General features: G+C 45.2%; 1 protein-coding gene across 3 annotated transcripts in view; it reads left to right on the forward strand.

Moving 5' to 3' along the window:
• GRIA2 (glutamate ionotropic receptor AMPA type subunit 2) overlaps positions 1 to 25346 on the forward strand; it is an 89092-nt gene that overhangs the window by 31530 nt on the left and 32216 nt on the right. For all 3 annotated transcript variants that reach the window (XM_066631910.1, XM_066631908.1, XM_066631909.1), the window contains exons 3-4: positions 13538 to 13777; positions 24033 to 24229. In XM_066631910.1, the coding sequence (XP_066488007.1) occupies positions 13538 to 13777; positions 24033 to 24229 (437 nt within the window). The remainder of the gene's footprint in view (positions 1 to 13537; positions 13778 to 24032; positions 24230 to 25346) is intronic.

Here is a 25346-nt window from a genome sequence, read left to right on the forward strand (position 1 = left end):
ACTGATAGTGAAGCATGTTGAGCATGACCAAGGCAGCACTAAGCACTTTTAACCCATTATTAGGTTATAAGTATATAAGGTATATACATTTGGTCCCAGTTGCATACCTGCAACATTGAACAGAAGTGGCTTAATAAGGTCCATTTGATTTTGGCTGAGGAGATGTATGTATAGTTTTAAATCTTGCACTGAAATGGATGGAATTTAAAAGTGTTTCCCTTTAGTTAAGAAAATGGCCATCTTATAACCTGATAATATGGATTCATTAATTAAAAGTAAGACTGAATAAAAGCAAATCTGTTTTAAATTTTGTAATGTTTTTATTATTTATAGTTCTGTTTGTATTTAGCATGTTTTTTTCTGCAGAAAGTGGAAGTGGGATATTAATTTTATCTGTAAATAATAAGGGGTGTCAATGGATAAAAACAGTTGTTTAATCTTTAGAGTACAATCCTATAACACCTGACAGTAAACCCCAGTAAACATGGTGGAACTTACTTCTGAGTAAACATGTAACTTATAGGATTGCACTGTTAGGTTGCAATCCTATGCAGACTTTCTGGTAGGGGCAGCCCAAGCCTATGATTCCAAGGGCCTGGAGCAACAGTGGCATCAAAATGGCAACTGCTGTATCCTGCAAGCACCGAGAAGCCACTGAAGGTCTCCTTCGGAGAAGGGGACTTTCATCCTCTTCCCCTGAGGAAAGCCCCAGACCCCACAATGGGGCTTCTCAAGTCTGTGCTGGCTATTTTGCTGGTGCAAACTTGAGAATCTCTGTGTTGGGCTGCAAAGCCTGTCATTGACGATAGGATTCAGCAGAGGAGAATTCTGTCAGTCCCATCCACCTCCTGGGCTGTTCCTCCCCCTGCCCCACCGTCCCCCACCATGGAACACCCCCCTACCACAACAACTTGTACGGCCACCCTTAGGACTGCGCCCTAAGTTCAATTGAACTTAATGCTTCTCATTTCTGAGTGGACATGCTTAGGATTGTGCTATAAGCGTGCAGTCCTAACCCCTGGGGTAAGCTGGTGCAAGTCACTTGTGCCAACCAGGAGGTGTTACATGCCATAAGTCACGTTTGTATCGACACAAAAGTTGACACAAAAAGTTGACACGCTAATGCAAGGAGTTGCCGGATCCAGGCCCGGCACAGTAAGATTCTGTTGGCTGAGCTCGGCCAACAGCCGAGACAAGGGTCTAGGCGGGTGGGGAGGAGGCAGGAGGGAGGCGTTCCCCAGGGTGGCGTTCCTAGGCGTGGACAGGCAGGGAGCAGGAGGTGGGGCCAGGACCCCAGCCCCGTTCCCTGGGTTATACCAGACCCCAGCCCCGTTCCCTGGGCAGCATGAAGCAGCTCCAGGCTGCTCCGCTCTGTTTGGATCTGTGCCACCTCAGGAGGTGGTACAGATCTGAGTAGACCCATAGGGGACACTTTGGCTCTCTCCGGGGTAAGGGAAAAGTTTTGGGGTAAGGCCCCAAACTTGTGCTGGATACAGCGTAGGCCCACTGGCCTGCTTGTTCCAGTGCAAGTTAGGATTGTGCTGTTAGGGCCCAATCCTATGGTGCCCATTGCTGGTGATGCATGTGCAGCACTGCATGCTGCAAAAGTGCCTTAAAGCACTTTGTTTCCGGCAGAAGATGCCCAGCAGCAGTGGAGAGGCCCACGCCAGTTGGTGCTGGGCCTCTGTGCTGGGAGGACACAGATGAGGAGTTCTGGCCAATGACTTCTTCATACTGGGTGGTGGGAATGCTTTTTGGGGTGGGGAAGGCAGGGAGGGGGTGAAACTGGGTGGAGGGAGGGTGGGCAGATGTTCCCTTACCCTGAGGAGACTCTGGTGACTGCTTCGGCCCTGTGGAATACAGCGGCAGTCATTGTCAGTGCTACTTGGAGCCAGGGCAGCATAAGATTGGGCTGTTATTCAGTGAAAAAAGACTGACAGCAAACAAACCTACTACTTGTGTTTTTGATGCGAATACAAAGAAAACTGATTCGTGATTCATGGTTCAGGTTCATGAATCTAATCCAATCAGGCCCAGATCCTAACCAACTTTCCAGCATTGGCATAGCTGTGCCAATAGGATGTGTGTTGCATCCTGCAGTTGGGAGGCACTCACTGAGGCCTCCTTAAAGTAAGGGAATGTTTATTCCCTTACCTTGAGCTGCATTGTCCTTATGTTGGTGCTGGAAAGTGGTTTAGGATTGCACCCTCAGTTAGTTAACCTGTGTAAGTCTAGAGATAATTAAGCTACCCTTTTCAAGTTTAGTATTCTCATGTTAATGACTATTTTCAGGTTACATAACACCCTTGTAAAAATTGTTATGACTCAACTTAGGAAAAGGTTTCTTTTTAACTTGGTTGTAATTACAACCTTCAAGCTTCCCACTTCAAAAGATAATCTATAGGGGCTCTGTCTCAAGCTTTGTCTTCAATAAGAGCATATCGGGGGCTCTCAGAATTTGAAATTTCCTCACCAAAGAATAACTGTAGGCATCTCATCATGCACAGTGACAGGTGAGTTCAAGCACACATTGTCACCACTCAGTGGAATACAATATCAGAGTCCCCTCAAACCTTCCTCTCTGCCATATGTTTGTTAAGGTTTAAGGGGGGCTTGTATAAAATTATAAGAGGATTGGTGTAGGTTCCCAGTCTTGTCCCAATATGAGCAGGTTGCAAGAAAAACACTTCAACTATAGCAGAGTACTTTCAGCAGTTGTATTGGTCAAGGGATATCACATATAGAATAGTCATTTAACAGTCCAAGAGTCAGCACGGAGAGCAGTCAGTTCCAGTATAACAAATCCAAATCAGTTTCAATGATACATAGTCAAAGGTTCAGTCCATAAGTCAGTAATATCACATACAAACAGTATCCAGCCTCTTCAGTCACTGGCGGCAGCCTCACAGTTACTCCATCAACTCCCCTACTGCTGCACTTGAGGCTCCTCCTGACTATCTTCATATAGTCAGCTCAGCCAATCAGTATTTGGCTTGGTCACACCCAGGGTGTGCCTGTCCCAGGTGCTTGCTGATTCTGCTGAATCATTGCTCTGCACCTGCTCCCTGAACCAACATGTAAGCTTTGGTTCTGCATCACTCAGAACTCAAGCTGACAATGTTCACTAAAGAGGTGAAGGTAAAGTGAGATAATGGCTCCATCCTTATCTCCATGTGTGAGTTGAAGGTCTGTATGCAGATGGATTCTTCTTTCAGATAGGGATGTCCCTTACTAAGTTTATTTATTTATTTAGCCTATGGCATATAATACACGGGGTTATATAACATTTACTTACTATTCATTGAACTTATGGGAGAACAGAAGAACATAAGATCAGGCTAAACTAAAGGCTGGATCAGACTAAAGGCTGACCGAGTCCAACTTCCTGTATGTTCCTGTGACTCACCCGATGCCTCTGTCAAAATGATACCCGTATCCTGTTGTTGCTCCCTATCATCTGACATTCAGAGATCGGCTACCTCTAAAACCTTAAGGTTCCATATAGTCATTGTGGCTTGTAACAAGGAGTTCCATAGATTCATTATGCAAAAGATGTAAGTAGGGTTCAAGCAGATCACTTTCATGTATGAAACTGTCCATGGATCAACAAACCACACCAAAGCTTTCAATCACTTCACCTCACCTCCAAAGAAATCCCTTCAGTGAAAGTTTGGATGTACAGAAGGAAGTTGCCAGGGGCTGATTCCATGCCTCTCCTGTAATAATGTTCATAGGAAGAAATCCTGTGCTTCCAGTTGAACTAAATTGTCTACCTTAATTTCACAATAGCCTACATATCATTCTAACGCCAGACACTGTCTTCTTCATAGTGTTCTCAGTGTATGATCGTTCACTCTATATTAATGTATCTAAAATGGAATCTGAAATGCAAAAGTTTTATTTGCAAGATGCATTTTTACGTGAAGGATGTACACAATGTATTTTGCCTTAGGTAATTAGTACATTCTTGCTTAAAATTTGACTTTCATGCTTGTCATTTAAATTTGTCAAAGAATGCTGAGAATATTTGCATATACATCAGCAAGGTCATAGATCTTGTTATCCTGAGTTATTATCGCAACAGATTTAGATTATGTGCTAAGTTAAAATTTTCTGTTTTCATGCAGTTACTTAATATAATAACCCCATCTTTACCCAAGCACTTACAATTCATTTGGTTAATCATTTGGTTAGTCATATAGTAAATCTTATCAATTTGCTTATTCATGTGTTCCAAGATTAGCATTTGGAGAATGAAATCTCAGGTTTTTTTTTAATATTGCAAAAGTACTTTGAACCATATTAACTTATCATGTGGACTAGGAGAGGCGGGAGGAATTCAGTGATAATATAATCGCTTTAACTGCAATAGGGCTGATATGATTACTTTTAGAGTGTTTGGAGTACAACAATTCTGAAAAGGAGATCAGGGTGGACTATATCACCGACTAGTTCACAGTTAGAAATGTGAGCCGGACCATGTTGCTTATTCATCTAGCTCATTATTGTCCAGCTTGCTTATTATTGTCTTCTATGGCTTGGTGCAACCCTTGATAGTTTCAGAGAGGAGTCTTTCCTAGCCCTACTGAGAGATGCTCAGGTGTGGAAGCATATGCTCTATCACTGAGTTACGCCTGCCCCCCCACCTAATCATGTGTTGGGGCTGGTGGTTTCATCCATGCATATTCATACTTGCATGCATTTGATAATTGCAGCTTTTAATATGATCTGTCAGTCATGAGGACTTGTGCCCAGTGAGCACTTCCAGATTCAGAGGAAGGATGCCACTGAATACTGTTTACTATGGAGCAACATTAAGGAGAGCTGCTGCCCTCTTTGCTTGCTTGTGATCTTCACATTTTGCTTGCTTATTTTAGCTGCTTGTATTGTTTTTGGAATAACCCCATGTTTTTATGCCTCTGTGATATGCCTCCTGTTTCTTGGCCTTTTTATTGATGATGGTTTTCATTGTATTTTATTATATTTTTAACATATTACTGAACCTTTTTCCAGTGGTGTTGGCTGCCTTTGAGCATTTAGATAGATAGACAGAGAGAGAGAGAGAGAGAGAGAGAGAGAGAGAGAGAGAGAGAGAGAGAGAGAGAGAGTTGTAGTCTATTAGTTTTTATCTGGCAGAGCCATGAATGGACCACTGTGAATGTAAAGCCATAGATTGATGCTTCTCCACATTTGGTCACCAACACATTTGGATCAGCCTTCTGAGCTCCTTATAACTATGTGCACCCAACACAGTTCTTGTGTGGTCCTTCTTGTGTGGCCCTGCCAGTTGGTCTGTGGTGTGCTCTGTCAGCAAAAATGCAGTATTTTCACATAAAATTATAGCATCTACTAATATTAGTATTATTTATAGACCGCTTTTGAGCAAAAAGTTCTCAAAGAAGTTTACACAGATAAGTAAACAAATGGTTTGCAATAAATTGTAAGTAATATGCAGTTTCCAATTTTCTGTTTACCAAATAGTGTTTGTAAATATTGTAATGAATGCCTAACTCCGTTAAATGATCATCAACCATTAAAGGTGGAGCCGAATCCACCTAGAGTCTTACTGCCCAATCCTAAGGGGCAGCCCAATCCTGAGCTGCCTAGGGAGCCCCTGCTCGGCGGCAGCACGAGGGCTGCTGCCGAATCCAGCGCCTCCTGCGCTACCGCGGGAAGCACCTCAGGAGTAGGGGATGTTCGTAAGGGAGGCAGCCCCGCAATGGGGCTACTCTCTTTAGTGGCGCCCAAAGTGTGCCGCTAAAGTAAAGGCGCTTGTGTAAAGCATGCAGCCTCCATGACCGCCTAGGATCCTGTGGAGCGGAGCTCCACTGATCCTCCTCCTGCCCGCCCCCGGGCATGCCTCTGGCATGCCCCCCCACATCACGCCAGCCTCCCCGCCCCCTTCCCACATCACGCTGGCCTCCCTGCCCCCTGGAACACCCCTGCCCCATTCCCATTCCTGTCCCTGCCCCATTCCCCATTCCGCAGCCTGGTGGTCACAGGCACCGCCGAGCTGCGGAACACAGGCACCTGCTGGGTGGTGGCTCAGTGCCGGCTGGAGCTGAGCCACCTCCAGCGGGAGCCCAGCAGTGAGCCCCGCAAACGTGCCTTACAGCATGTTTGCGACTGTGGTCTGTGCCGCAGAGGCACAGCGCAGACCACAGGATTGGGCTCTCAGTTTGTTAAAAAAAAAAATCATTGTTATCATATTTACAATAGCTACTTTTTTGACAGTCATGTCAGTTGCACAGCGCAATCCTAACAAAAATCTATAATTTAAAGGCTTGTTCCTTGTGGAATGTAATGACCCAGCTGAACACAGTGGTCACCCTTCAAAAGGTTACCATACAATTCCACAGAATGAGTGCCCCAGTTTCACATGGTCCCTTATTTTGAACTGGTATTGCAGCAAAACATTCGACATATACAGATCTCATTTCCTCTATTCTCTTGATGCATATGTAAGAGAAATGCATAGTGGAGTTTGTTTTTTTAATGTATATGATTTCAAAAAAAAATGATGATGATATAGGACTTTTGTTTCCATGTAGGATACCTGCCATGTAGGAACCAGTAGCATACCTACCATGGTATTCAGCAGATCTGTCAGGAATTTGCTCCCTTTCAAAGAAACTTTGACTACAGAATCGTAGAATCATAGAGTTGGAAGAAGCTTAAAAGGTCATCTAGTTCAAACCCCTGCCTGAAGCAGGAAATCCTCCTAGAGAATCTCCAGCAGTTGCTTGTCAAGCCTCCACCCCCTCCCTCAGCAAGAATCCACCCCCTCTCTCGGCAATCTATTCCACTGCTGAAGCACCCTTACTGTCAGAAATTTTTTCCTGATATCCAATCAGAATCTCTTCTCTTGTGGTTTGTACCCATTGGATCTGGTTCTACTTTCAGAAGCAGCTGAGAACAAATTTGTCCCTTCTACCACATGTCAGCCCTTCAGGTATTTGAAGAGCGCTATCACGTCACTTCTCAGCCTTCTCTCCTCCAGGCGGAACATTCCAAGCTCCCTCAACCTTTCCTCTTAGTGCTTGTTCTCCAGTCCCCGATCATCCTCATTGTTCTTCTCTGAACCTGCTCCAGTTTGACTGCATCTTTCTTGAAGTGAGGTGCCCAGAACTGGACACAGCACTCCAGGTGAGGTCTAACCAATGCAGTGTACTGCAGAATCACAACTGCTCAAAGCTTGACTTGGAAGCTATGGTTCTACTAATGCAGGTTAAAATTGCACTTGCCTTCTTTGCAGCCGCATCACACTGCTGGCTCAAGTTCATCTTGTGATCCACTGCAAATCCAAGATCCTTCTCACGTATCGTGCTGCCAGTTCCTTACTACAATGAATGCCATTTTGCCAGGTTGATTGTCTTTTCTTGGTATCTGGAAGCCATGTTTCCACTATGATGATCCCTTGCAAGACTGTCCAGGGTCCTGTTTCCTCTCTTTGCTTGCAGTGCATGTTCCCTTGGCGAATGACAAAGCAGCATTTCACAGTTTCTTTGTTTCAGTGCAGGCATGTTAATACCAGTGGATAAAGGAAGCTGAAGACCCATTTACTTTAACTAAGGGCCCAATCCTATGCTGGGGTGGTGCCCTGCCAATGACTGTTGCAAATATGCCATTGGGTATGGTGCGCTGGCCAGGAGGGGAGAGGTGCCCGGGGGAGAGGGTGGAGCCAATTGGCTCTGGGCCTCTGCACTGCTCAGACAGTGCTTTCGGTGGGGATGCATTTCTTGTCCGAGGAAGGTGAGGAGGGCAGCCTAGGGACAGTTCAGGCCTTGGAAGGGATTGGGTCAGTGGTAAAGGCTGCTGCCAAATCCTGTACCCGCCCCCCTGCACCTGAAAGCCCAACACAGGCTACTCAGATCTGCACAGTGATTTTTCTGGTGCAGATTCGAGTAGACCCATATGGACTGTGGGAACACTACACGAGGTAAGCGAACCAATGTTTCTTTGCCCTGAGGAGCCCTCCAGCTGGCTTGTTGCCCCGTGGGATATAGTGGTGGCCATTCTGGTGCCACCGTACCGCAGTGCTAGCAGCCACCATAGGATTGGGTTACCCATAGCCATCTCTGTATGGACACCACTTTTGATACTCCCAAGTGAAGTGAATGGTGCAGTTTTTGTGACCTGGAGCGCACACAGGGTTCTTGGCTGTGGTGGATGATACAAATCCAAATGTATTAAACTCACCTGCAAAAGTTCTACTAACTTCAGAGGTCCAGAATGTATAAAAGAAATTACAATAAAGACATACTACTTAAGATTACTGTGAGAAATATGTGTTTTTTTAAAAACAACAAATGCACGGTCTCCTTAAATTATACTAGAATACACTGATGTATTTTCATTTTTTATTTCAGAGGCAGATTTTATTTTTAGATGACCTCCCCTCTTAATTGGGACAGCCATTAAATCAAGATATCTTGTTCATCCAGTTGTCTTAATTAGCAAGGTTATTGTGGATTTAAATTGCTAGTAAACTTTATTGGGTTTGATCAGCTGATAACTAAATAATATCTGTTATTTTTTACTACAGATTATGTGGTTTTACATATGGTTCATGAATATGTATCATGGTAATTATACTCATTACTGCAGTGAACATTAGAAATCAAACTGACATCAGTGAATACTGATTTATTCTACACCCCTGGGGCCATGATTCAGAAAACTCACCAAGAGACACTGGTTTTAATAGCACTATTTTGAGTGATGAGGCTATACAATGTAAAGCTACACTGCCATGCTATTTGCCTATAGATGTATCTGTGGTTCAATTTAAATTTTAAGATATCACACATTAATCCTTACCAGGTGCCTAGTCGAAAGTATTTCAGCTGAAGACATTTTTTTTTTAATGTACTCAACTTACAGTTCAATCAGATTCCCCCCCCCCCCCCACATTGATGCAGTTGTGCCAAAATTGAAGTCTGTGTGGACCTGTGCTGCAGGATCGCGTCTGGAAAGAGGGTTAGATTTGGTGGCCCTCGATGCCCCTTTCCTGGACCGATCGGCCCATCACCCACTCCTTCACTGCCTCATTCCGCCCTACCTTCTCCCCATCTATGCCTCATTTTGCCCTTCCCCACCCCAACCCGATGGTCCTGCCACCTCACCTCCATTGGTGCCTTCTTCTGGCTGCTTTGAAGCACTTTGAAGTGCCAATACCGCACAGCAAGATCCTATGCCCCTTTCCCCAGCCCAATATCCCCACTGACTCTCCTTGGACTTACACCAGTCAAATAACTGGCATAGGTCTAAGGAGACACATTGTAAATAAAAAGGATTTATACTTTCCTCTAACAGGCTGACTGGTTTCCCCCCTACCATAGCATGCAGTGCACACTCTGTTGTTGGTGCTGTGCGCTTTGGGCTGGCGGGGGATAGGACTGAATGGTATGAAGTAGGTTCAGTTTTGATCAATGGGGCATGTTTCTGGCAATGTGCGCTCACTTCTGAAATGAAAATACTCTCAATAACGGCACAATCCTGTTGTATCTCTGCTGGTGGAGTGAGCACTTTGCTGGTGTAGCCTGTTGCAAACATGCCATAAAGCACATTGCAACAATGTGCCGCTGGGAAGGCTGTACCACCCCGCTGGTGCCTGTACAGTACCTAGCACACACCAGAGCAGGTAACAGCTTCTCTGAGCAGCACAGGGGAGGGGAAGAGCAGGAGAGGGTGGGGAGGGGTGGCAGAGTGGGCCTAGAAGAGGGGATCAGTGGCACCCTATCCTGCTGTCAGGGCCCGATCCACCAACATAAATTCTCTCGTACTTGTACCAATGAGTTTGCTGGCGCACACCTGAATACCCCAATAGAGGCTTCTGGGGCTTTCCCCAGGGCAAGGGGAGAAAGGTTCCCTTACCTGGAGGAGACATCCAGGCTGCAGAAAGCCCTGCTGGCCCTGCTGCATTGTTGCAGGAATTTAGGTAGGATTGGACTGCCGATATTTTAAATCAATACTTCAAACAAATAATAAATAAGAACCATGAGTAGATTTGATCATGCTCCTTTTGATACTAAATAACCTTGGTGTCTTGGACATCTTGAAAGCAAGTTGCATTTTTGGAGTAATTGGATGACCAGAAAGATGGGGTGATTTGTCTAGGCTTTACTGATCAGCATTGCTATAGGCATTTATTGTCTGAGATGATAATAAAACTGGAGTAATCCGCATGCTGTTTATACCCAAGAGGATTGTTCTTCCTGCTCTGTGACCTGAAGGGTTAGAGAGAAGAGTCTGCTTCTGCTGAGTCCTATAATGCTGATATTAAAAGTTTATTGAAACAGAGCTCTAGAATACAATGAACAGTGCCTCTGCTTCTTCTCTCCTCCTTTTATTGCATTAGTGTGAATCAGAATTTCCCAGTAAATCCAAAGAAATAATCGCCATAATCATTTCAGGGTTTTATAACACAATAGAAGCCAGTCTACATAGGCAGTGTAGCTAAAAGGAGGACAAGTAAATTAAAATCCAACAGAGTCAAGAAGGATCAATGTTTAGTAGGAAGAAAGTGTTTATTGTCCATTTGTAGCCTCAAAGGCAATGCTTGGGGGAGCAGCCTCCCAACCTTTTGGCCCTCTCTTTTCTATGTGTATTGACTACTGTTCACAGCTACTTTTTCTCTCCCTATCCCTGTGCTGTTGTTTAGGTTGCCCTTTGTTCCTCTGTTTTATTCCTCATTGAAGGAGCCAATTGGGGATCAAGCTGAACTAATACAATTATTATAATAATTTTTAAGAACTACTAAAACAGCAGCACACTGTAGCTGTTAAATGCAGCATTAAAGCTGACAAGAGCCATTATAACTATGCGAAATGGGAATAACTGTTGTACTCACTGCACACACAACCTTTCACTGGAGCTTAAAGAAGTGGCTTAGGCTAGCAACTAGTAATTTCTGAGAGTCAATGATGCCATCCTTGAGTAACCAAACCGTGAACCTGTGAGAAGTTTGGTGAAGTGGGGAGAGTTCCCAGGGAATGTCTCCCTAGCCCATTGGTATTCAAACTGGGGTGTCGTGACGCCCCAACCTGTGGGTCCTGGGATCCACAGGATCGTGCCGCTCAGGGGGGCTGCAGGGGCTTGGGTACACTTGCCCAAGCCTCCTGCAGCCTCCTAGGGGTGTGGGGAGCCCTGTGCAACCTTTGGCAGGGCTCCCCAAGTCAAAGCGGTGTGATCGCGCCCCACTCCGCAAAACTGGAAGCGGAGCACGATAGCTTCTGATGGGGCTGCAGGGACTGGGGTGCACCCTCCAGTCTCTGCAGCAGCCTTCCCTGTATGTGGGGAGCCCTGCGCAAGCGCCTGTAGGGCGCTCCAGGTCAGGGAAAGGGAGAGTGGGGCGACTGCACTCCACTTCCACTTTGTGGAGGCAGAGCAGATTGCTCCATTCTCCCTCTCCCTGACCTGGGGCGCCCTGCAGGTGCTCGCGCAGGGCTCCCCACACACAGGGATGGCTGCTTCAGGGACTGGAGGGTGCACCCCAGTCCCTGCAGCCCCCTGAGCAATGCGATCTTGAGGATCAAGTCGCTGCCTTCCCCCTACCCCTGCTGCCTCCCCCCCGCCCCCGCAAAGACTTACTGTGGGTTTCAAACTCCCGGACAGTTTGAAAACCGCAGCCTTAGCCAAATGGAAAAAAAAAAATACTGCAAGTTTCCACACTTGGGAAGAAAGAATGAAGGAAAGGATGGCCTCCTCGGGCTGTGTGTGTATGAGAAAGAAGGTTGTGTTCTTCAAGGCTCCAAGTGGTCCTTGCTTTAACCGGCTAGAAATTACTTCATCTGCTGGGAAATGCTGACTGTTATCCATCCCAAGTAATACTGGATGTGTGGAAAGTGGGTTAACCTTACAAACACCTATGTGACGATAAAATATTCAGAGCACTGAATATGGTAGTTACATTAAGAAAAGCTAGATTTGATCTGATTTACACACAGTGTCATGAAATATCTTGGCTTCACTGGGGTACCTGACTGCACAATCTTATGAATCTCTACTCAAAACTAAGCTACATTGAATTCAATGGCATTTACTCCCAGGTAAGTATATATAGGATTGCAGCCAAAGTGGATAAAATCTACAGTCCAGACAAAGTTGAGAACTGTTGAGCTTCACTGATCTCTCTTGAAGAGTTAAGCACTTGTCTGCCAATCAATACATTTTAACTTGGGCAGAATACAGTCCAAATGTTTTGAGGACTTCAGCTAAGGCATGAACAGTATTGATGAATGAGCAAGACTGTCACTTTCCACTTCTGACTAGGGGAGGGAAACAGACACAATGGAGGGTGGGATGAAGTGGTGTTGGCAGAGTCCAGAGGCATTCTGTTTCAGGACAAGCTGTGCCATTCATGAGCCCAATCGATGATGTCAGTAGCCCATGGTTTGCATTGCTGTTGATTAGACAACCATGTGCCTGCCACTGCTGGTGCAGCTACCCACATCCCCATACCCACTGATGCCCTGAGATGTGAGGGACTTAAGTTCCCCCTTGGTGTGGAAGGCAGTGGTCTCCTAGCAAACCTCTATATGAGATGCTGCTGCTTCTAAAGTTGGTATGAATCAGGAAAAATGTTTGTATCCAAAGATAGTTGTATTTAATTTAGAAATGCATTATAAGAAGTCATAGGCAACAACATAAGCTAAATAGTGTACTTTTCAAGTGTGCTTTTCCAAGGATTCTTTTTTCAAAAAGAAAAGTTCTCCTTCAAGGACAAATTACCACACATTATATAGGGTGAAGAATATTAGTTGAGTTTTCAATTTTTGTAATGCTCTTGATCAAGTTGCAAGCTTTGCAAAAATGCATGCTATTTTCCTTCAGGCTTAGACAATGCTTTGACCCACCACCATGTGGTTCTCATTTTGCCTGTGATAGACTGGGGTTGGCCTTCCAAAGTCCTTGAGCAGGCCTGCATCCTAAGCATCACCCTTCCGCTCGATGTCATGCATGGGACATGAAATTACCATATGTAGTAGTACAAGTGAAAACTCTGGTGGTGAGACCATAGAATTATAGCAAGCAGTACAAAGGGATTGTCCATCTGGAAAAATCACTGGCAACTGTTACCCTGCACATGCTGGATCTTGTCTGATCTCGGAAGCTAAGCAAGGTCAGGCCTGGTTAGTACTTGGATGGGAGACCGCCTGGGAATACTGGGTGCTGTAGGCTTATACCATAGTCTTTCGAGACTGAAGGTTGCCAACCAGTCTCAGCCTGTCTCTAACAATGTATTTACTATAAGAACATAAGAGAGCCCAGCTGGATCACATCTGACTGAAGTTCCATCTAGACCAGCATCCTGTGTTCCACTGTGGCCTACCAGATACCACTTGGATGCCCGCAAGCAGGAGATAAGGGCAATTGCCCTCTTCCATTGTTGCTCCCCAGAAATTAGTATTCAAAGAAATACCAGCTCTGAACCTGGATGTACCAAGGGCACCAAACATTTGTATATCAAAATGCAGGGGAAAGCTGTGCAAATCAGTGGCACTTGCTAAAATGTCTTTCTGTTTGTTTCTTCCAGTTTGCTCCCAGTTTTCCAGAGGAGTCTTTGCTATTTTTGGATTTTATGACAAGAAGTCTGTAAATACCATTACATCATTTTGTGGAACGCTTCACGTCTCCTTCATAACACCCAGCTTCCCGACAGATGGAACGCACCCTTTTGTCATCCAGATGAGACCCGATCTCAAAGGGGCACTTCTGAGCTTGATTGAATATTACCAGTGGACCAAGTTTGCATATCTTTACGACAGTGACAGAGGTAAGATATTTTTTATGACTGGGGAGGTTTGAATTTGGGTTTCAGATCCTATCTCTTTGACCTGATTCAGAGGTTCCCAAAATGTGTGCTGCAGCACCCAGTATGCCCTGGTGCGCTCACAGAGGCACTACATGGCCTTTTCCTCCCAGTTCCCAGTTCCCAAATCACTTGAAATCTTGTAAGATTTCAAGGTATGTCAGCCCAGGGAGCTGGAAGGAAGAGGGTGCGCGGCACTGTGCAGCACCCCTTTAACTGCAAAGGGCGCAACAGCCCCAGTGAGTTTGGGAATCACTGCGCTGCTCCAAAGGTCTTGCCCTTTTATTCCTAGTGAAGCTCTGTGTCAAAATGGTTCAATTCTGCTGAAAGCAGCAATAGCAGAAGTCAGCAAAGAAGGGAAGGGATGCGTTTATTTTACATTGTTTATGTTTGGCAAGCCCTTTGATTAAGGAGGACTAGAAGAACCTTATAAACTTTGTTCTTCTCTTTCTCCTTTGCTTCTTTCTCCCCAGCTTCCCATCATCATGAGATAATTTTTAGCCTGGCTCAGCACACCAGCATTCAAAAGTGTGTCTTTGAATTTCTTGCTAAATGCTTTTGGAATGATTCCCATGGAAACATACAAATGAAAATCTTTCCCTAAGACTGGTTGTTCACAAGAATTTTCCAGGAAAAGGCAGCCACCAAATGAACTTTTATACAGATCTGATGGATCTTTTCTGAAAAATTCATGAGCATGCCCCACAAAGGAATCATTCCAAAGACACTTCTGTGGAGGAAAACATTTTGCTGGAACAAATGAGAGAACCTTCATCTCAAAGCTATGGTTTTTGTCAGCGTGTTCTTCCCTGTGGGAACAGGCCAATTGCCATAGAAGGTTCTTTGTGTACACATCTGTTCTGGGGCCAAGAATGCCAGTTGTAAGTAACTATTGGAAATTTTTCTTATTTGGTGATGGGGACGGCAGAGTAGACAACTGACACCCCCCTCCCATGTATCATCTCAGGGAAGCTCCCTCATCCGGCTAAGTGCTAATAATAAAAGACACACATGAGGCAGAGGCTTGTTAACGTTGCCAAAAAAAAAAAAGATGTATACTCACGGTTCCATCAAATGCATATTTACAGCATCTGATTAGGATCAGAGGTTCAGCTAACACTTAGGGATGGCAAGACCATGGAGTTGCCTTGCCCTGCAGGCCTTGTGCTTAAGATGGTGGGGGCATCAGAGGCCCTGGTATGCACATCTTATAAGGTTGGTGGTCAGAGGACAAAAAGAGGACATGCTCAGAGGAAAAGGGAAGGAAATAGGGTTAAGGCAAGCCATGAAACCTAGGCCTCGGGGTCAGATCCAGCGTTCTTGTGGATCTGTCCACCCAGTGAGCGGACCTTTTGGTTCCGCTTGGGCGACGTGTGACATCCTCGTCTTTCAGCGGACAGGGACATTCTGGGCAGTTGCATCTGCTTGGACATCCTGACGCGTGGCTTTCTGGGACACTGGGCAGATGACGCGACTGTCCAGAGCGTCTGTCCTCCGAAAGAGAACGTCATGTGGCGCCCAAGCAGAACACTTGAATGTGGTGCGGATGGGGACCATATTCTGGGCATGCAGCGGGTGCAAGTTTGAGCACTGCTGGGTTAAGGCAACACCCTGCAAGGATCACAGAGAGAACAGGTGGGCAGTAGTTGCCCGCTTTGGACAGTAGCCTGCCTTCTCTGGACAGCAGATAGACTTGTGTAAATGTCAACAGTAGCCACCCCAATTTCTCCCTTTTGTTGGTTCCCCTATGGTGGTGGTGGTTGTCTTCCTCTTTTAATCATCTTCTTGGACCTTTTAATCCTCTTTTAATCATCTTCTTTAATCATTCGTCTTTTCAGATTGTGAGCCCTTTTGGGACAGGGAGCCATTTAGTTATTTGATTTTTCTCTGTAAACCGCTTTGTGAACTTTTAGTTGAAAAGTGGTATATAAATACTGTTGTTGTTGTTGTTGGGCCCAGAATATTACCAGCCTGGACCATATTAATTTATTTGGGCAGTTACTCCTAGGGGAAAATTTAACATTATTTTCTTCCATGAAGAAGGCTCACTTCAAGTCTTTGCCTACAAGTTTATTTTCTTTCTCCTAAAATTCCTCCTTTTCTTTGATCCACTGCAGTGCAATACTTGGGTGGAGAAACAAAGCCTTGATATTACTACAGGTGGACCCTTGTTATCCGCAGGGGTTCTGTTCCTGGAACCCTCATGGATACCAAATTCTGCATGAAACCAAATTATGTGGGGTCCACTGAGCTGTGGTCACGTCTGGAGCTGTTGCCCATGGAGGCTGCATGAAGCCTCCTCAGGTCACGGAGTGGCTTCCATAGGTTCTAGAAGGGCAGTTCTAGTGTTCAGGAGTGCCTTTCTAGGACTTCTGGGGGCCTTTCTGAGGCCTGTGGACACTGTGCGCAGCCACCATGGGCCTCAGAAAGGCCCCCAAAAGCCTCATAGACCACTTCTCCAGAGGGGACTGGAGCTGTGCTCCAGTTCCCTCCGGAGACTCTTCTGAGGCCCGTGGAGGCTGCAGAATGGCTTCCGGAGGTCCTAGAAAGGCACTTTCAGTTTTTGGTTGGTTTTGGCTACCTCCGCAGGCCTCAGAAGAGCCTCCAGAGGCAACCAGAGCACAGCTTCAGTCACCTGTGAAGGCTTTAGGTTGGGCTGAATGCGGCTGAATATGGGGTTGGAAGAACCGCATTGAGCCAAATCCACAGATGCAAAATTCGTGGATAAGTAGGCTAAACCTGTTTTTCTACTGTTTTGAACATTTTATTTTGCAAGTGAGCAAGAGGAAAAGTTTGGAAAGTGTGGCTTAGGGAAATGTTGAGTAGTTTGGCACACAAAAAGATGATGAATTCAAGGGGTACTGAAACCAGGATGAGGAAGTGGCTATTGCCAGTAGAGGACATTGACCAGGATCCAAAGCACTATTCATAGTGTTGTGATCATATGTTCAGCTGCCCGTTCTTGGAACTCTCCTTCTACCTTGCCCAATCCCTTCCCAAGGTGAAGGAGCCTTCCCAAATGGCAAACAAGACTGCCAGTGAAAGAAAATTTGCTTGCCATCATGCATATGCAGAAGGCTATTCCACTTGGGCTCTGATCATGGCCAAAAGCCATTGCACGAACATCATAACCAGATCTGCACAGGCTGAGGGAAGGAAGGAGAAGAGATGTCCAGGCCAGAAGGGCCTCATGACACCAACTCTTGGAGTGACCAGCGCTGACTGAGAGTTTTATTACTGGATTTTTATTACTGGATTTTAAAGTATTGTAAACCATTTTGAGGATTCTTTGGAGAAATAAAGACAGGATAGAATACTTGCAGTGTAATCCAGCTCTCCCCTAGGACTGGCGCACAACCACTATGCTGGCCTAGGGTGTCACAAAAGCACCATAAAGCTCTCTGCAACATGGTGAAAATAGGGAGTGCTGGCAGGAAGGCCTGTGCCACTCGGAGCAACTCAGACTTGAGCCAGCCATTTGGCAGACTCAGATCCAAGTAGCCGCATTGTGCAGTCTGAGGCTGTATATCAGGGGTGCCCAAACCCTGGCCCTGGGGCCACTTGCAGCCATCGAGGCCTCTTAATGCAGCCCTCAGGGAACCCCCAGTCTCCAATGGGCATCTGGCACTCTGGAGATTTGTTGGAGCCCACACTGGCCTGACGCAACTGCTCTCAGCGTGAGGGTGACTGTTTGACCTCTTGCATGAGCTGTGGGATGAGGGTTCCCTCCACTGCTTGCTGTTTCACATCTGTGATGCAGTAGCAGCAGCAAAGGAAAGGTTGACCTTGCTTTGTGCAAGGCCTTGAGCTATTGCAAGACCTTCATTCATTCATATAAGTTCATCTTTAATATATTCATTTATGTAAACTTATGTACATTTATTCAAATTTTAAATGTAAATTAATTCTTCCCCCCCCAGCCCCCGACACAGTGTCAGAGAGACGATGTGGCCCTCCTGCCAAAAACTTTGGACACCCCTGCTTTATATCAAGGAGACCTGCAGCCTGCTCCTTCCCAGCACTGAATACAGCATGGGCTAAGTGGCCCTGCTGCACCAGAGCTGGATAGGACTGGGTTGCCCAATTGATAGATGGATAAATAAATAATGCTTATTTAATGCTGGACTACATAGTTATATGAATGTCATTCATGCCCTTCATCCCCCAAATAGCATCTTTAAGGACAGGTGACGTGAAGCAGAAAAGCAGCAGTTGAAAGGCAATGGCTAACTGTACCCCACTGCAGCTTTTTCTCCTTTGCTTTTCCACTACCTATGAGCCTGGAGTGAGGAGGGTTTTTGCCAAATCCTTTATCTGGGGCATGATTATTCTGGTACCAGCCAATTGGTTGGTTTTGATTTGAGGGGGATTGGGCTCTTTGGGGCCATTATGGCTTGCACATTTCTTGCCTCTCTCAGTCAGCTTGGGCATGGCAAGCAGCTCTCACCCATCTGACCTGAAAGCAATCCAAAATGAGTTGGGCTGAAGAGTCAAGTAGGGATTTGTTGACTTCCACTCTGATTGCCTTTTTGCTACTTGGATTGTTAGGGATTTAGGGTGGATTCTTGTGGAGCCCAAGACCAACCCCAGAGGTATCTGTGGCTCAGGATGCTGGGTGAAACCCCTTTGGGCAAGCATTGTGGATCCAGCTCAACAGCTTCCACAGCTTGAAGTGGGCCCTGCAATTCATTGCTTCTTTGAACCCCCCTACCCAATTTTGTTCAGGAGGATGGAGACACTGAGAAGCTGGGGATCATCAGTAGGTGAGCCTTGGCTCTGACTCAGGGTGGGAATGCTTTAAAGGTGGTATACGCAGCAGCTGTTGTCTCCCCCAATGTAGGAACTTGCATTAAAAGTGTGTGGGTTAGGTTGCTCAATTCCCCTTGCCAATTCAATTATATCAGTAAACTACAGCTTGTTTAACATATAGCACCTTGTCTTGTGTCTTTGAGTATGCAGGCAATTTTCCTATTGAGTTCCAAATAGAGAGTTGTCCTTAGAGACACTCATTTGAAACTTCAGAGCAGTGAGAAAAGCATCTTGAGTGGATTCACAGTGGCAGTCTGTGAATGGATTAAGTGCCCCATGCTGCTTTTGCCTCCTCCATGAGCTGGTGTTGTTGCTGTTGTTGTTTTTAAATTACTTGCATTTGAGTGTCATGACTTGTTATGCCCTGAGCCCTTTTCTCACTAAGAGGCACAAACATCTGCCTTATGAGAGGAAGGCAATTTATATCACTGTTTATTTTTCCTAGTTCACTTTTGGGAACCACAATTCCCAGAATGCTTCATTGCCTCATTAAGGGCTTGTGCCAAGCCATAAGACACTTTTAAAGGACCCTCGACACACATTGCTGCTTTGTGTCACAATAAAAAGATTTGTAGAAGAGCTAGGAATATACATTTCTTGCTCCCCGCCTTCTGGGGAAGAAAAGAAATCTTCTTTTAACAAAGATCTGGAAAGAACCAGAAAACCTGGAGTTACTGTTTAGAATTGGTGAGTTTAAAAACAATCTGCTGAAATATTTTTATTGGTAATAATTAGTTCAGATCAGGGATGTGTGGTGTGGGAACTGCAGGTGAGGCAGAACTGCCCCATCATAGTCCATGGGAAAGCACTGCAGCTGTTCCACCTGCTTACACCTGAGGAGGTTCTCCTTACACCTGCTTTCTTGGGAATAAGGAGAGCAGGTGTAAGTAGGTGGAGGCAGTTGCAGTGCTTTTCCATGGATTATGATGGGGTAGTTCTGCCTCACCTGCCATCCCTGCACCGCACGACCCTGCTCTGGATTAGGGTGAATTTGTTCCATGGGAACAGCACTGAAGAATGAACTAAGAGGAATGAAGAGGATATCAGATTCTGGAAAACAAAGGGAAGGTGTAAGAAAACATAAAGGTGAAAATGTGTGCATAAAGTTTAGTTTGGCCCAAGATTCTCCATATACAAGAATCGTATGCCATACTCAAAATAGTTTTATACAGAAAAGTTATTTTGTGTAAGAAAAGTCATGTTGCTTGTGTTTCAAATTGTTCGAGTGCAGCTAAGCCTATGCTGGATCTTGGCCACTTTGTAACCTTTTTGAAACTGTAAGAACTACAAAACTTGTTTTTTAAAACAGAAGTTGGGATTCTGTTCTCCGCATTGGGCTCATTCTTCATCCCACGGGCTGATTGTCTCCATCCTTAACAGGGAGTCCAAGGGCCACAGTTTGCTACTATGTTATCTTTGTATTCAATGTAACAAGGGGGTTGTTGAAAATGAAAATGGGGGATCCACCACGTGTCTTCATTTCCCCTCTTCCTCCAGATACTATCATTCCAAAGATTAATATGGCAGCCTGGGCTTTGTCTGGGATTGAGGCAGGGCCAAACTTGGAATGAGTAAGAAGACTGGTGGAGGAGGAAGGAGAATGAGATTGTCCCCTCCTGCCATGGAACTCTGAGGCTTATTTGAGTCTCTGTTGCTCAGTAAGCAGCCCCCTTATCCTACCCCCTTTTTACCTCGAGGACAAGGCAGATCCAGTCACCAGAGAGATGCATCCATCTTGTGACAACCTACCTGGAGCCTGATGGAGGAGGATATCATGGTTACCTATGTCTGCTACTATAAGGTGAACTGGTAGCAGAGACCATGGGGCTAGGATGCTAAGACACAGCAATCCCCTGGATGAAGGCAAACAAGTCCTTGGAAAACAAACCCAGGAGGGCTAGATGGTAGCTGGTTCCAGGGAGGGAACCCAGGCAAGGGAGCTAAGAGTGCTTTCCCTGGGGGAAGGGGTCATTGAGAGGCAGCTCAGCAAGCACTGGTGTAGTGGTTTGCAGAAGGGAAGGTGACACAGCAGGCACTAGAGCAGTGCTTTGCAGTAGCACTCAGAGGTAGGGTATGGGGAGAAGAAACCTTTGGTTACTGCCATTTGCAGGTGATACTCATCGGAGTCTTCACCTTTGCAACGGTGAACTCACATCTGGGGCTACTGCAGAGCTTCCCAAACTTTCCAGCGAAGCAACACCCTCCTCTGCTGGTGCCAATTACAGAACCTGGGAGTAAGCACCAAAGCTATGATGAAGCGCAATCGGATGACATCATCGGCACGTACAGTTCTGGTTTCTGTGGCCTTAGAAGACTGTGAAACCAGTGCTAAGTAGCTGGGGGGAAGCCACCCCCAACCCAGCAAAACAACTTACATCCTGTGGAGCAGAGCCTCTGCTTTGTGGTCTGTCGTGTCACCTCATGATTGCACTGCTGAGAGCTTGTAGTGACACCCACTTTGGGAACCTAAGGGCTACTGCTCTGCGGTCTACGGATTGAGATCCTGAATCACCCCCTCCTCTCTTGCTTGTTTCTGACAATCTCTCCACATATTCTCAGCCTTCTATACTATTTTTCATGTTTGGTTCAATTCCAGAAAAAAATCTATGCAAGAGGATGCTCAACACACACTTTCTGGAACTTTCTTTTTTCTGTAACTGCTGGGGGCAGCAGTAATGGTCTTTGATAGGAGCAGTACAGATTTAGAGGTTCCAGTCTAGAAACGAGTCAGTCCTTTTTCCTCCAACTAAAACATCACTCTGACATTTCACATAATTGCCTCAATTCAGGCATTCTCTTCTCAATGTTATTGCACTCGCCAGGCAGTCTCATTACAGGCACTTGAGGTTCAGGAGTGTTTTCTCTCATTTCAAATTAGTATCTGAAGATTTAGTGTATTAGAAAGGGGACTTGTGGTATTTATTCCCTGCCTCACTCAGTCCACCGCTTTGGGTTATGCAATGTCAACATGGACATGCGTTGTTGCAGAAATGCTACCAAAGGTATTAAACACCACATGGGGTCCTCGCCACATTCCAGAATTAATTACTTGTTCAATGACAGTGACCCTTTTGACATTTCCTTTAGTGTTTAACAGGCGGAACAAATTGCTAGCTTTTTCAAAGTTTTTATTAATTTGTTGTGCAAAACTGTAGCTGCACTGCAGGATATCTTGAGCATGTTCTCTGCCGAGTTTTGGTCCATGGATTTTCATTTTTTGAAAATTGTGTCTGGGCTGGGGTAGTGCACGAATTCCTTGTCTGTCATCCTCTCCACAGTGTTTATTCTGAATTTCTTTCCATACCTATCTGTTACTCTTTTAAAGAAGCAGAAGTGGACCTTTCTTACAGTCTTGGATGGCTTTGTCCATAACCATTCTGACTATATATTCAAGTTCACAGAGGGCTGGTTTGGATGATTCTTACTATTTAGGCCCGTTCCATGTGGCAAAAGATGCACAGTCTCATGGAGCATGCACAGCCTATCTGGAGGAATTTGAGGCTTTTTTTTTCTTTAAATGTGTGGAGGGCAAAGGTTTGTCCAATCCACCCCTATATGTGTGCATTGAGGACCATCTCTTGACATGATTAAAGAAAAATCCCCCAAATTCCCCAGTAGAAGAGGAGCAAGGATGTGCATGGTCTATTTCCTCACACTTTTTTTTTTTTACCACTTGGAGCTGGTTGAACAGGTAATCTGATGACCAGTTGTGTAGCTAAGGGGGGGGGGTCACAGGGATGCTGTGATGCTAGGCGGCACTCTGTGGGAGGTGGCAATGCCGCCCCCACTGTTGTCACCAAGGTCCTATCCTCCGGATCTCAGAACACCCTCTGGAGGCAACTGGAGTGCAGCTGTGGTTGTGTTCAGAGGGGTACAGGTAAGGGAGAGACCCAGGTTAGGGGATGGTCCTGGAAAGTGTGCCCCAGGGCAGCACTCCTTCCAGCTATGCAGCTGCTGGTGACCCATGGATATCAAGGTTATATTCCAGTAGAACAGAACTGACAAACCATAGGGAAATGATCCTCAAAGTATGGGGTAAGTCAGCCCACTGCTTGACTTGTAGGTCCAGGGTGGTGGGCAGTATTACCTGTCCCATATGCTTGTTTCTGACATTGCCTGCCGGTAGTTACTATGAGCAGTTGACTATGGTATTTATTCATTAAATTCACTTTATTTTAGGTTCTTTTTCTTTAAAAAAAAAAGGTCAAAGCCATTTAGCTTAGAAGAATTTAAAATACTACCAAGTTAAAATGACCAAGCAACAATATCTAAAGCATCAATAAAAAAAATCAGTAATAGTGCCTTTGGGGACTTCTGGGTCCCTTTGGGGAGAAGGGCGGGATATAAATAAAGTTTTATTATTATTATTATTATTATTATTATTATTATTATTATTATTATTATTATTATTATTATTATTATTATTAACTTTTACAGATGCAGTACCTGGGAGGGCCTGAGGTAATAGAAATGTTTAAAATAATTTTTTTAAGCCATAAGCAATGGGACCATTTGAATCTCATTAGGAAGGGCAATTTACAACCAGGAAGGTATTCTCTGCAAAGGTCCTAGTACACATCAAAAGCCATTGAAAGAGAAGGGGCAGACACCTGATAGTCATGTTGAAGGCAGTCTCTGGGCTTAATGTGATCTGTTTTGTGGAATACGACACTAATAGCTGTATTATATCAGTCATTATATGTTTACGGACAGGTTCTGCGACAGAAAATGTGTGCTTTGTAATGTAACAATGGCCAAGGTGGTACTGTTCATTAGGAATATCAGTCTGTTTCCTGCATGTACCTGCTGTGAAAATGTATTGTGAAAATCAATCTTTAGTGTCATAAAACTGAGTATCCAATAAAAATCTACTCAGGTTTCAGAGATCTGGATGTTTGATTCACATTATTCAGTTCATTATTCAGTATTATTCAACCCTGCCATACACAGAAAGCTCATACTCGTGAAAGATCACCATATAGGACCTTGCAAATTGGTCTCTGACAAAGATAAAATGACATTTTTAAACAAATGCAAGTGCCACAACTTATCATAGTGATATTGCCGTAGTTGGTGTCTGCAGTTAGATGGTAGTAGATGTAAGAGAGCGATAGACAATTCTCCCAGGCTCAGTTTGTAACTGAAGAAGCCAATACTTTAGAAATAAATGAACTGAGGCTGCAATCTTATCCACACTTTCTTGGCAGTAAGCCCCATTGATTACTGATTATTTCTGAGTAGACATGCATAGGATTGGGCTCTTAGGCTGCAATCCGATACACATTTACCTGAGAGTAAGTAGCATTGAACTCAGTGGAACTTACTTTTGAGTAGACATGCGCCTAGGATTGTGCTGTTAGAAGTCATGCCTAAAGGTTTGAGACTGTGCTGTCTGCTTCTGGTTGAGCAGGTTTATCAACGCTCCAAGCTGTGCTCGATACTGCAGCGGAAAAGAAATGGCAAGTGACCGCGATCAATGTGGGGAACATTAACAATGACAGGAAAGATGAAACATACCGGTCCCTTTTTCAAGATCTGGAGGTGAAGAAGGAAAGGCGAGTCATTCTCGACTGTGAACGGGATAAAGTCAATGACATTGTAGACCAGGTATGCTCGCTACAGCGTGTAGCAGTGCAAGTAAACGTGAAATATAGCTATGCAATGGTGATGTGTCAGGATTTGTGTTTGGTACAGCAATGTTCGTCGGTTTTATGTGCTTGTGCATGCATGCAAATGTGTGCATACTTTGACCATAACTAGAATATTTGAATAGTACTCATACGGCAAGCAGAAAATTCAGCACATAAAAAACACACCCAGATTTCTGCAGGGAGTGGTTGGAAGGGGGAGGTATCGGCCACTGCGTAGCTAGAGGGGGCACTAAGTTTTGCAGGGAGCCTCCCTGCAGCATGCAAGTGGCTCCTCCCCCTCCACTTGGGAGCCATGTGGGCAGAGGAGGGGAAATGGAGGTGAAACAAGTGTGCTGCTTGTTTCTTTCTGGATTAGGCACTCCAGATTAGTCTGCCTATAATAGAACTAACTGCCAGCTCTTCCATTTCCTGTCATTAAGGAAATATTTAATGGCCGTGCCTCTTTAGAGCAGAAATCACACAGGTTGTTGCTTTCACTTTCAAAATGCCACAGAAAAACCATGCCTTACTTATTCCTGCCTTTCCAGCACAGGCAATGTACCTGTGCCCTGGGGCAATCACACCACCAGTAGGAGTCATGGAACAGTATTTGGGTGTAACCCAGTGGTGAGAACTGGGTCCTATTCCTATGCCTCCAAGGGGAGGGGAAGGAGCCACTTGCACGCTGCAGGGAGGCTCCCTGCAAAACTTAGAGCACCGCCCCCCTCTAGCTACGCCAGTGGTATCGGCTGCAGCGGCACGCACCAATATTAACCCCTTTCCTAGCCTCGAATTCCTGAGCAAGATCCAGGCAAACCTCATCAGCTGTAGAGCTGGCATAGGTCCAAGCAGGTCCAATTGGGTAAAGCAAAACACAAGTCCACATTGGATTGCACACCAGGCTGTCCTGCTTAACAGCAGACAGCCCATCTTTTCGAGGAGATGGGCTCTCTTTGTCTGGTCTGTGCTTTAGGCATGAATGCTTAGAATGAAGAAAAGAATGTAAGAGTGCTTTTTATGGACGGGACATAGATCTGAGTGGGAGATGCAGGATGACTAGCCTGTGTGTTAGTGCTATGTATTATAGAGTATAT

The sequence above is a fragment of the Tiliqua scincoides genome, chromosome 6, assembly GCF_035046505.1.
Source record: "Tiliqua scincoides isolate rTilSci1 chromosome 6, rTilSci1.hap2, whole genome shotgun sequence".
In the NCBI taxonomy this organism is placed as follows: Eukaryota; Metazoa; Chordata; class Lepidosauria; order Squamata; family Scincidae; genus Tiliqua; species Tiliqua scincoides.